Source organism: Halichoerus grypus, chromosome 2 (genome assembly GCF_964656455.1).
Source record: "Halichoerus grypus chromosome 2, mHalGry1.hap1.1, whole genome shotgun sequence".
Classification (NCBI taxonomy): domain Eukaryota; kingdom Metazoa; phylum Chordata; class Mammalia; order Carnivora; family Phocidae; genus Halichoerus; species Halichoerus grypus.
In genome coordinates this window covers 10960586-10973505 of record NC_135713.1, presented here as the reverse complement: position 1 = coordinate 10973505, position 12920 = coordinate 10960586, and the positions used below count along the sequence as shown (strand labels likewise).

The window sequence follows — 12920 nt, the reverse complement described above, 5'->3', positions numbered from 1 at the left end:
TTTGTCCAAAGAGAAATCCTCCTCTTCCGATGGCTGTGTTAGTTTGCTGGGGCCGCCGTAACAAATCACCACAGACTGAGTGGTTTAAACAGCAGACATTTCTTTCCCTCCAGTTCTGGAGGCTTGGCGTCCACGATGAAGGTGTTGGCAGGTTTGATTGCCTGTGGTCTCTGTCCTTGGCTTGCAGGTGGCTGCCTTCTCACCGTGTCCCCCCATACTCTTTATGCCTGTGACTCCATCCCCGCTGTTCCTTTGTGTACGTGTATCCAGATTTCATCCTCTTACATGAATACCAGTAAGATTGAACTAGGGCCCACCCAAATGGCCTCATTTTCACCTGATCATCATCTCTCTAAAGATCCTATCTCCAGATACAGTCACATTCTCAAGTACTGGGTGTTAGAGCCTCAACATGTGAATTTTTGACTTGGGGGTGGGGGGCACACTATTGAGCTCATGCTCATTGTATTGCATTCCTTGGATTTCTTTCTCAATGTCTCTCTTAGGCTGTGCTGCTAATTGGTGAGCAAGGAACAGCTAAAACAGTCATTATCAAAGGATTTATGTCAAAATACGATTCTGAAAGTCACATGATCAAGAGTTTGAATTTTTCTTCTGCAACCACCCCACTGATGTTTCAGGTACTGGCTCTTTGCTATGGTTCGTTAAGACCAAGTTTGTGATCAGCTTTGGTGGCTCAGCTCTCTTCACTATTCTGCCTGTGCCCATGAGCTTCGTCTGCACTTTCCCAGCCATGAGTGTACCTGCCATTATTCTCCTGCAGTAGAATCTCTCCCTAGTTGGATTATACTGTATAACCTTAAATGGTGGAGCAATAAAAAGCTTATACTGGGTGTTAAAAGCCTCAGTAGTGTTAAAAATATCTAGCAAAGCCTGTGAACATGTAAAATCCCAAACTGACAGGGGTATCATTTATTCCTGCATCCAAACCTGCCCGCTGTCCCTACCATCTGCTTTTCTGTGGGGGTTAGTATTTTTCTAGGCTTTAGGCTAGACACATGGGTCATCTTCGATGGGTCTCTCTTGAATCGAGGGCTGTTAGTGTCGCTAAAGAAATCGTTTTCACATCTCCTTCTTTCTCTTCGTTCTCCCTGTCCACCTCTGCCTAATTCACATTTTCAGGATCCACACCAGGGTATTAGCCTAGAAAGACCCGCAGCTGGTCCAGTCTAATTCTCTTCCAGTCTTGCTTTCATTCCTCTTCCAATCTCTGGTTCTGATATTGCCAATTTATCTTGTTGTTCCCTGACTGAACATTCCACAATGACTCCCATCAGCAATTGCAGGAATAAATCTTAGAGCTAGCACATTGAAGATTTTACTCTATCATATCATTGGGGAGTAACAACAACAACAACAACAACAACAAAATCCCGCAAATTTGCTCTGATTTTGTCAATGGAACTGCCAACAATGACCTGGGTTTGCAGTGGTGGGCTGGTTGTTTGCTCTTGTTCCTAAGTAGACTAAGACGCTGTTGACACTGGGGAGGGAATCCTGTGTGTCCCCTCATGCTTCAGTTGTTTTCAAGTCACCTCTCATATCTGCTAGAACATTAACACATTAATAAAAAGGACACATTTCATACATTGAAAATGGAAGGGAAATTTTTAGGAGAATCCCAACCCAAAGAACTTTGCTCTTGATTAACTTTGTTGTTCTTTAGCTGTTGGAATGAAAATATCAAAGAGCAATGAAAATAGTTGACAGCATGGCTACACCGTGACTTCGTATCACTTAATGTAATTGGTGACTGCAGAGTTCCAATAAGCTAAGACCATTGATGGAGTTTCTAAATAAGACTGTCAGCTACATTGTGCTCCTCTGTTAGAGATGGAATTTCCAATACTTTGACAGTGTGGTGATGCGAAGGAAGGTGTGAATGGAAGGTCAACCTCAAATTGCAGAGACTCAGCTGTGGTATTTTTGCGTTTGGGGGATAGCACCTTAAATTATCCTAAGCTGTCAGGATGCTAACATTTTACACATTCCTTTGTTACCAACATTCGCCACATTCCTTTGGTACTGTTTCACATTTAAAGAACTTTTGTTAGTTTTACTCTAGGAGAACATCCTCTTAAAGGTTATAATTTTAACTTTATTGGTGGATGCAGGTTTTAAAACCTTAAATCAAAGTGCAATATTTTTTTTTCCCCCATTATGTTGGGTAATTATCTAGCTATTCACATTTCTTGAGACTGGATTACATCTTTAGGTTTGTAATGCAATTCTGGCAGTAACAACCTGGACTTACTAAAGACTTCACAGGTGACGGGCTCAACGCCCCCACAAGCCTCCCCTCACTTCAGATATCAGCCCCATGCCTGGGTTTCCAGGCCACCAGCACTTCTGAAGAACTGGCTAGAAATTTAGCGGCTCCTATGACTCTCAGTTTCCATAATTCACCAGAACGACTCTCAGAATTTAGGAAAGTGCTGTGCTAATGATTATGGTTTTATTATAAAAGATATGACTCAGGATCAGCCAAAAGAAGAGATGCAGTAAAGTCAATGGTTGGGAGGGTCCTGACTGTAAACATTCTGTGTCCTCAGAATGCATTATCCTCCAGGCACTTCAGTGTATATCCCCAGCCAGGGGGCTCACCTGAACTACAATCTCCAGAGCTTTTATTGGGTTTTATTACATAGGTATGATTGATTGAATCATTGGCCATGTGCTTGAACTCAATCCCAAGCCCCCTCCCTTCCTAAAAGGCCAGTTGATACCATGTGGTTCAAATCCCCAACCCTCAAATCACATGGTTGGTCTTTCTGGCAAGAGTAGTCTGAGAGACTAACAAAGAAAACACTATTACTCAGGAAATTCCAGGTGTTTAAAGGCTCCCTCCTAGGAACCAGGGACAAAGGCCAGCCAAATTATTTAGTATGTAAGAAGACCTTGTCACTGTATTTTTATTAGTAACTCTTGGTGTTTTTATTAGTAACTCTTGGTAACCTAAAGTACTCCTTTAAGGTGGTAAGGATCTGTAGGCTATGTTTCTTTAACAAGAGACATTTATTAATTTCCTGGAAAAAGGCATATTTTATCTAGAAAGCAACTTGTTTGTTGACATAAAAATTCATAAACTATGTAATAAATTTCTAGAAGTCATACCACATTGAAATATAATAATTAGGATAACAATAAAGCAGGCTTTCAAAACACAAAAATCTGTATTCTTTAGGATCCCATTATCTGATTCACAAGTACATTAGCCCAGTTCCTTCCTACGCTGGTGTGAAGGTGACATTGACACTTTACTGTTTCTTTTTCCTCTCAGAAGCATCATAGGATCATGTACTCTGTTTAGTGCCTATTTGGACTGCTGAGTATCCAAGCTTTCTATTAAGCTAGACTCATTAATTTTAGAAAGCTTTCAATTAGCCAAACTGCTGGAATTAACTTTCTCACTGTAATTTTCAGCTGTTCATGCTGAAGTGAGTTCTGTTGGAGATGAGCATTTGTCTCACGATCTCCCACTTAACTGGATCTACGCGAAACTGAAATTGTAGATGTGAAGACAGATACTGTGCGTCCCGTCTGTGGTACCAGGATGGCATATAGTCCAGTCAAGGCCACACCTCTGTTTTTTGACAGTTGTTTTCATTTGGGGTTCTTTTGTTTTTCCCATGGGGTCACATTCAGATTTTTCATCAGCAGGATGACTGACCGTATGTCCCTCTTTGTCTGGGGATAGTCTAGCTTAATTCCATTGTCTTGAACTAATAATTAATGGCATATCTGTCACTATCAAAAGTGTGTAGTTTGGGCAAAAATTGTATGGTCATCTTATTGTTTTGGCTAAGGGAATTCAGTTGGTCTTTTAGAGAGAGATCTCAATTTTTTTCCAAAACAAATATTATTTTAAGGGTTTTCCCCCCTATTTTTAAATTTTTTATTAACACATAATGTGTTATTTGTTTCAGGGGTACAGGTCTGTGATTCATCAGTCTTACGCAATACACAGTGCTCACCATAGCACATACCCTCCCCAATGTCCATCACCCAGCCACCCCACCCCTCCTACCCCCCTCCACTCCAGCAACCCTCAGTTTGTTTCCTGAGATTAAGAGTCTCTTATGGTTTGTCTCTGTCTCTGGTTTCATCTTGTTCCCCCCTCCCCCATTTTTGAAAGTAATCTATACATATCTTAAAAAATGTAAACAATACAGAAAGAAGAAAGTTTCTCTACAGAATTTTTGAAGATTTATCTTTTCTAAAAATAATCTTAAAGTGTTTTGAATATAACCATCTTACAAATGGTTGCATAGCAATAAGTTTTGTTTTTTAAAAAATGAGAATCATAGAGCCTTGAAAGAAATTCCACATTTTTTTCTTAGACTCAGAGCCACTTTTCCAAATGAAATCTTACGCAGAAGACTAAGCTATAAAACAGGTAACCATAGATTTGCTTTGGTGGAATTGGGCTGGGCTCCTGAAATCCTTCCCAACTTTATCCTTGCTTCCTTCAGGGGCCCCTATGATTGCATAGAACTCTTTTGACTCCTCAGAGCATAGTTTGAAGACTAGTTTCCAGAGAAGAATCATAGGTGATTATACGTGAACGTATTTTTCCATGGTAAAGCTCTCTAAAAATGTCAGGTTTTATTGTTACTATTAATGCAGTCAGGTGGAGGGAGATCAAGTCCTTATTTGTGTTCACACAGTTAGTTGGTACCAGAACCTGGTGAAAAACCAGGTCCCCATATGTTTTGCTGTTCACTCATATGCCTCCTTCCAATGACTTTTCTTTATCCACATTAATATTCAAATGACTGATTTATCACTTAGTGCAATTGTTTTATGTGTTACTGTATTTTCATATTGTTTTACTTTTAAACGTGCTGTTGAGCATTTTAAACCTTACTAATGTAAGACTGTTTTCATTTGGTTTAGTAACTTATAATACAAGGGGAAGATCTTACTTAGGCAGTAGATGTCTTAATAAAGAACATAAGCTCTCCATTTTTATCTTTTAGCTAAATAGCTGATACATAGAAGCCTAAAATTAAGCATATTTTATATTTTAATTAATTAATTATTTTAAAGAGCAGAAGGGAACTTTTATTATTCTGAGTTCTAAGGTATTGTAAACATGAAATAAAAACAGGATACTATAAAAAAATAAACATTTAGAAAACCAAAGAGAAGTTATACAAATATCCTATATTTTCTTATAATACCTTTCTGGTTTACTTTTTACATTTGTATCTCAAAATATTTCTATTTAATTAGGTGTAATATGTATGAAAATGATTTAAATGCTGACATATAGAGATAGGTATAGTAATAATAAAATATCTTTCATTTTTATAATGCATTAAGCTCATCAAGTGCTTTCACATATATCATTTATGGATAATACTCTCTTGTATATATACACACGTACATATATATGTATTTGTGATTTAAATAACTTTATATACACTCCCACTTGTGACCATGCAGGTTATGCAGATCTGTGATATGTCCTATTCACAGAGACAGTGGTGTGAATGGTAAACCCAAAAACTGGGCAGTGCACAGCCTCCTCAACTGCATATGGCCCTGTCAATATCCCTTCCAATGCAGTGTTCCTCCCTCTGTGTGGTTGGGGAAACAGACGTATACACAGTCAAGTATAACAGGTGTGATAAATGCTGGTTATGGTGTAATCTTAAGTATTGTAGAGCCCAGAGGAGGAAGGGAGTAGTTCCTTTAGGGGATTACAGAAATCAATGTAATGAAAGAGTTGACATTACTTGAAGAAATTCCATATTTATATTATATTAATATTATATTTTTTTAGGAATTATAGAGGCTGAATTGTCTACTAAGAAATTAACTCAGAAAATTTGTTATCTCTAGTTCTAGGGCTCCCAGCTTAGAATGGACAAGGGCAGCTTTCCTTATCTCCATTCCCGAGTCTGTCTGGATTTCTAACCTCCTAGTTTTTATTTCTTAAAATGCCACTGTCACAGCTTGGGTTAACCTTGATATGCCATGTGAGTGTGAGATAGGCAGACGAGAAAATCAGTATCTTCTCTAGGTTCCATACATTGCTTAAGATGATGTCATGCGGACTACTGTTCTCTGTTTTCAGAGTAAAGTTTTTGTTTATTCTTAGAGAACAGCATAAACCGCCCTTAGTTCAGGTCCTTGCTAGAGATCTCAATTTTATTAATCAATAGCTGAGTTGAGAGAAACAACATTTATGGATGATCATTCATCTGAATCAATATTTGACAAATTGTGTTTGGCTGACGCTAATCGTGAGAGATTTTTTGGCTCAGAAATGGCTACTCTAGGAATATGTAAATAAGGATCTCATAATGCACATTAGTCTGTGAGCTGAGCATCACTTTATGGTGTGTGTTTTATTGCTAACTGAATATGAATGAATGAAGACTACGAGGGACCAGAAAAAAGAGACTGAGGAGTGTTTAGAGGTGAGACTGGATGTGTAAGTGGGGACATTATGGAGTTCTTTGTAAGTTGTTCCTGGGGAACCAGTGGAGTGGTGTGGGGTTGCACTGCCCTTCAGAAGGTTCATTCTGGCTGCAGAGGGGAGGAAAAGATGGAAGAGGTATGGGTGTCTTCAGAGAGACCCAGGAGGAGAGGGAGGTTGGGCTGGACCAGGTAACAAAAGGCAGCATGGAAGCAGCATGAGGATGGGTTCAAGTTGTGATCAGGAAGCACAACTGTTGTTGGCTGGATACATGTGGTTGGAAGAGAGGGACAGAAGAGAGAGAAGAAAGTTACAGATGACCCCCAGGTTTCTTTTCCTCATTTACTATATCAAATATACGTTTTTAAAGATTTATTTATTTCAGAGAGGGAGAGAGAAAGAAAGAGAGCACACAAGAGCAGGGGCAAGTGCAGGGGAAGAGAATCCTCAAGCAGACTCCGCACTGAGCATGGAGCCTGACTCGGGGCTTGATGTCATGACCCTGAGATCATGACCTGAACCGAAACCAATAGTCGGATGCTTACCCGACTGAGCCACCCAGGCATCCCTGTATTAAATATTTATAAGTAAGTGCAGTGTGCCGGGTACCTTTCTAGACACTGAGGATGCAGTGATGAGCAAGATAAACAAGATGCCTTCCCTTTTTATGTTCTGATAGGAGAGACAGACAATACGCAGAGAAAAAAATACACCTATTTTTGTTAACTGGACTGTGGTTATCTCACCTGAAACAGTGGATGGTGGTCTCCCCCAGATGAAGGAGATCAGAGAGAGTGTGGGTGGCAGAACACTACAAAGATTATCAGTAGTTCTTCAGACTGATTTTTTTTTGGGGGGGGGAGACAGAAAATTCTGGATAAAATTACAAATCACACAATATAGATAGTGTATATGATTTTTTAAGAAGTTTCCAGGACTTACTGGAGGAGGCAGCACTGAAGTGGGGGGCAGTTTAAGAGGTCGTGGTATTAATTCCCATTAATTCCCAGGACAAATAACAGTCCTCAGGCATGTCACTCTTCAGGGAGGAGATACATTCAATAGCAATATTGAAATTATGAGAGAAAAGATGTATTGATGTTAGATGGGTAAGTGTTCGGATGGGGCAATTGGGTCATTGATGCCATTCCCTGAAATGAGCACCCAGCAGGGAGTGCAGACTTTGGGGTAAGAAGCATTTATATTTGGATAGGTTGATTTTGTGATGCTATGGATCATCCATGTGGGGAAGTCCAGCTGGAGAGACCAGTCACATATATGGTTTTCCCGAACAGTTCCCAATAGATAAATGATGGAGTAGAACCTGCAGTTATTATATTTCAGGCCTTTAGAAGGTGTCCCCAGACTTCAAATTATGCATTAGATAATGACTTAATGGGTAGCAATTCTAAAAACAGAAAGGTCTCATCTCCAGGGTCACAAGCTATTTCATTTTACTCCCTCCCTTGTTTTTGTTTTTGTCAGCTTAGCTCTTTTATGGCATATATAGCTTACTAGTAATTTCCCTCTTATTTCAAAAAAAAAAGAATAGGGTCACAATGAAGGGGAAGCAAGTGCAGGTATGGGGCTATTACTTCATATTATCCCACCTATGGCCTTTTAGCTCTTAGATGGCCCCCAAGACATAAAATCTTCATGTGCTGTGAGTTCTCATTAATAGACAAGGGAATGTCTGGAAGGCTCTAGCTTGCCATAGGGAGGTGTCAGGAGATTATTAATTGCCTTATGCATTTAAATTCATTGAAAAGCAGAGCTAAATTTAGCCTAGTACATTACTTTAAACAGCTTGCTTTTATATCAGGGGAATAGGAAATTCTTTTTGGCATTGAATTGTTGTCCTGAGAGATTTATTTTGTAATTGAATGAGTTGTGATATATTTATATATCTTTATATTTGGAAATGGTGAAAAAATTTCATATCTCTTGCCATTATTCATTAAAATGGTGATGGAAAATTATAACCTGAAATTACCAACTGCAAAGATTTCCAAGGACAAATATATAGATTTTTGTTTATATGTGGCCTTATTTTGTGGTTGTATCTTGGATTACTAAAGTCATTCTTAACTGATTTGCTTTTTATCATGAAATAACTAAGCTTTTTTTTGGATAGGAGAAGAATGCATTTTATCGCAATAAACCGCTGCTTTCTCCTACCTTTATACATCATCTTTAACATGACTTAAAATCATGAATCAGTAGATTACTACAGTGGTAGGAATGGAATGAGGCCTTTGAAACTGAGTTTCTAGAGCGTGAGAACCATGAAGGCTTTTCTGTTTTCTTTGTGGTGTTCGCTCTGGTTACTCAGTTCATGCATTTTGAATGACCGGTTGATTTCCAAGCCACATGGTACTCACATGGAAATGATCATACCGTGATCAATAGTCTGGGTCCCCCCCTCCCCCCCCCCCCGCTGAATCTTCCTCTTACCTCTTCCAATGCTCCTTCCATCAGTTTTTCTTTAAATTGAGGAATAGTTGACCTATAATGTTACATTAGTTTAATCAGTTGTAAAGTTCTTTCTCATATTGCTAGGGAAGTTTTGTTTTTGTTTTTTAATAGAGCACAGTGTAGTCTTCTTTACCACCTAAACTCAGAATGGAGAGATGAGAAAGACACGTGGGCGTAGTTTGCAATTTTGTCTCAGGGGCTGAGAGGTGATTCACTCTGATTCCTTCAGCCCTAAAGCACTGGATCTGGATTGTGTTTGGCTCACTGGCAGCCTTCTCAATGGAAAGTGAGCAGTCTTCCGGTTGTGGCAGGCTGTGTGGCTCTGAGTACAGACCTAAGAAACTTCTTGGGCAGTACAGGGAAACTGGAAGGGCTAAATTATTCTTTGAATAATGGGGCTGGGGGATAGAGTATCATCAATGTAGGAACAATAAGATAAAAATCTGTAGAAATGGACCAAGGAGTCCCATCCCACTCAAAATGTACAGTAATTAGAATTCCATTTACTCCTAAATTAAAGCAGATTTTCAAGGGGAAAGAGGAAGATGGGGGGGTACCCAAACTATTGATCACCGTATGATCATTTCCATGTGAGTACCATGTGGCTTGGAAATCAACTGCACGAACTGCATGAATCAAAATGCACGAACTGAGTAAACTTTTCAAAGATTAACATTATGGCAAGATAATTTAGGTACTTCATGCCCTGATTTCCAGAACTAAAAAGAGTTTTGGGGTTGTTTGTGAGTAATTCCCATCAATTCCAATGTTCCTAGATTTTAAAAATAATTTACCGTGTCTTAGAGGATATTTTCACAAATCTTTCTGTTGGCTTTCTTGTTTCACAGAGGACAATAGAGAGCTATGTGGATAAGCGTATGGGTACAACATATGGTCCTCCTGCAGGAAAGAAGATGACTGTTTTTATTGATGATGTGAATATGCCAATAATCAATGAGTGGGGAGATCAGGTATATTGATCCTATCACACGTTTCATTTCAATTCAACATTGATTTACTCTTTGAGGAGTAAATATTTTCCCACTTTTTTCAATATGCAGTTCCTCAGTTCCAATAAAGTCCATTATTTGGAAACACTCGAGTTAGTTTCTGGGATGTAAAGGAGTGACCTTTTAATTATGAAAGTTTTCTTTCTTAGGTTACTAATGAGATAGTACGACAGCTGATGGAACAGAATGGATTTTATAACCTAGAGAAGCCTGGGGAGTTTACCAGCATCGTGGATATCCAGTTTTTGGCAGCCATGATCCATCCTGGGGGTGGACGCAATGATATACCGCAAAGACTCAAGAGGCAGTTCTCTATATTTAACTGCACGTTGCCTTCTGATGCTTCCATGGACAAGATCTTTGGTAAAATGGTGACAGTGGGGCATGGGGAGGGAAGAACATCTGCTTGCAGTCCAATGAGAAAATATCCACCCAGAGGTCAACACAGAAGGGGCATTGGGTGGCTCCTGAGTCTTTTACCCTCATCACTCTCCAGTTGTGTTTATATTGGGATTTTGTTTCCATAAGGATTTATGATATCCTGAATTGGGTGCCTAGGCAGATCTTTTCTACCTTTCTTTTTCTTGAAGTAACTGTTGCTAGCTTCTTAGGCAAGGAGGTTAAACATTAAATGAACAAGGAGATGATGAGATTGTTTCCTCATAGATATACCTATATGAGGTCAGAATTGATAGAATACCATGCCAAAAGTTTATGTAACTGGTACTTTAACCAAGCCCTATAATGATTTTGGCCAAAGAAATAATTTTGCCTATAGCAGAAATTAGTCAGTGTCTGATCTTCAGAGTAATTTGTAGGATTGAAATAAGTTATTGATTGGTTAAATAGGTAGTATTTCAGAAATAATATCAGTGAAGAAACACTAGCCCAGTAGATAACTATGATGGTTTGAGTAATGAAAAGAGTTTACAGTTGATTTTGTAGTTACTCTTTGCAGAAAAAGAGTGTAAAGTTATGTACGCATTGTATTAGGTATTAATTTACCACTTCTGAAGCTGCTACTGAGAGAAAACTCATTAGGATTACCCTAATTAATTTCTGGCAGACTAAAATGTCATCTCAGCACCCTGGGCTAGCGGAGTATGGCAGTATCTGCCTTCCATCGTGGCAGTGGACAGAAGTTTGGAAGCCAAATGATATGTGAATGATCTAAACCTGGGAAAAGTACAATGATCCAGAAAAAAAATGACTATTATCCATTTTAATTATTCTTTTTGCCTAGAAAGTTTTACATATAAAGTAAATTAAAATATCTTATAATGCATGGAAGGCAACAACAGAATGGAGAAATCTTAAGGGTTCATGAAACCTCCCTTTTTCTTATGTCTTTATAAGGCAACTGTATGTATTTAACATCACTCACTTGGTAATATTGAATTTTTCAGCTAGAGCTTTCAGGAGTCTTTCTTAATCAACCTTTCAGTATTTAAATGCTAACTGACTTGAACCTGTATCTATTTTTTAGATTTAAAAAAATAAGAGAACATCAATATAAACTTCTTTGGTATGTGGCCGTCTATTAAAATGTGTATAATATTTGTGCCAACTCTACATTATAATGGTTTTCATTTTAATTTCACTGACTTGAACCATCACGGAAAATGTGATGACTTTTTTTCCTCTTCCAGGTGTTATTGGGAGTGGCTACTACTGTGCTCAGAGGGGCTTCTCAGAAGGCGTGAGAGATTCGGTGATGAAACTGGTTCCCCTCACACGCCAGCTGTGGCAAATGACCAAGACTAAAATGCTCCCTACACCTGCAAAATTCCATTACATATTTAACCTTCGAGATCTTTCCAGGATCTGGCAGGGCATGCTGAACACCACCTCAGAGGTTATCAGGGAACTGGATGTAAGTGATATATAGGAGGGAGACAAATGGCATCGTTATTTATCCTATGCCCTAAATATTACTCGTAATGTAGTTTTTAGTGGAATGATGAAATATTTTGGAATGTTTCAGCATGGATATTCTTTTTTTTTTTTTTGCTACTTTTCAGCTAATATAAATAAGGGAGAAGTATGTAAGAAAATTTCTTTTAAAAAATTCCAATTAAATTAAATTTATGTTTAAGGAAATAGTATACACAATTATTTTCTAATGCATGGAATAAAGGAAACAATGGATCTTATTTTCCCGTTATAAGATATCTTCCTTATACTAAATAATGGAAAAAATCACTCTTGATTTTGTTACATAATAGTCTTCATATTTTAAACTTGACATTTTAACTTTAAAAAAGTAATTATCCTTATAAACATTCAAAGTTGAAGAGACCATTTTGTTGTTAATAGTCCTCAATCTTTCCAAGTAACTAGATGTGCTCAAAGAATTTCGTTTATTGGTATAATTGAAAAGAGGCAGAAAAGTAGAAAGTTCATTTGGCTGAAAAATGAGCATTTTTACACACACTTGAATATAAAAGTTCCTAGCATTAAAAGAATTCCCTTCAAACTAGAAACCTTATGGAAAAATCCAGTATGTTTTTTTTCCCCCAAAGCATGGCCGGTGTGCTCAGGCTTAGGTAACCTTGGCTTCTCTTGTAGTTTTATGGAACCAAGGAGGTAGTTAAACAAGTGGGTTTTAGGGCCTTGTCCACATAAACACACAGGGACAGCTGAGATATCCACCAAACTGTCACTAGACATATTAAGTAGTGACTATAAAAAACGCCAACTTTGCCCCAGATAACTCACAAAGTAGGTAATGACGCTGGCTGACTCCAAGACAAGACATTTCAGGGAAAACTCACTGTCCTTGTTACAGAGAACAGAGAATCATTTTAAGCAGCAGGGAACATTTTATCTTGATTTTTTCCCCCTCAGATTTATTGACAAATTAATGGTAATGCAGAATGCACGTCCCCAATATTATTTTTTTGAGTAGCCATTTTTTGATGCTTACTTTAAATCTGCATAAATAGTTCCAGCAATCGTTGAATATATATTACTAAGTTCCTTTTATA

The 12920-nt window shown here is 38.2% G+C and overlaps 1 protein-coding gene across 1 annotated transcript in view; it reads left to right on the top strand.

Annotated features, from left to right (window-relative positions):
• The window catches only part of DNAH5 (dynein axonemal heavy chain 5), a 216419-nt gene that overhangs the window by 105421 nt on the left and 98078 nt on the right, over positions 1–12920 (top strand). The window contains exons 47-50 of the mRNA XM_078066500.1: positions 507–641; positions 9772–9894; positions 10083–10296; positions 11583–11806. Of these exons, the coding sequence (XP_077922626.1) occupies positions 507–641; positions 9772–9894; positions 10083–10296; positions 11583–11806 (696 nt within the window). The remainder of the gene's footprint in view (positions 1–506; positions 642–9771; positions 9895–10082; positions 10297–11582; positions 11807–12920) is intronic.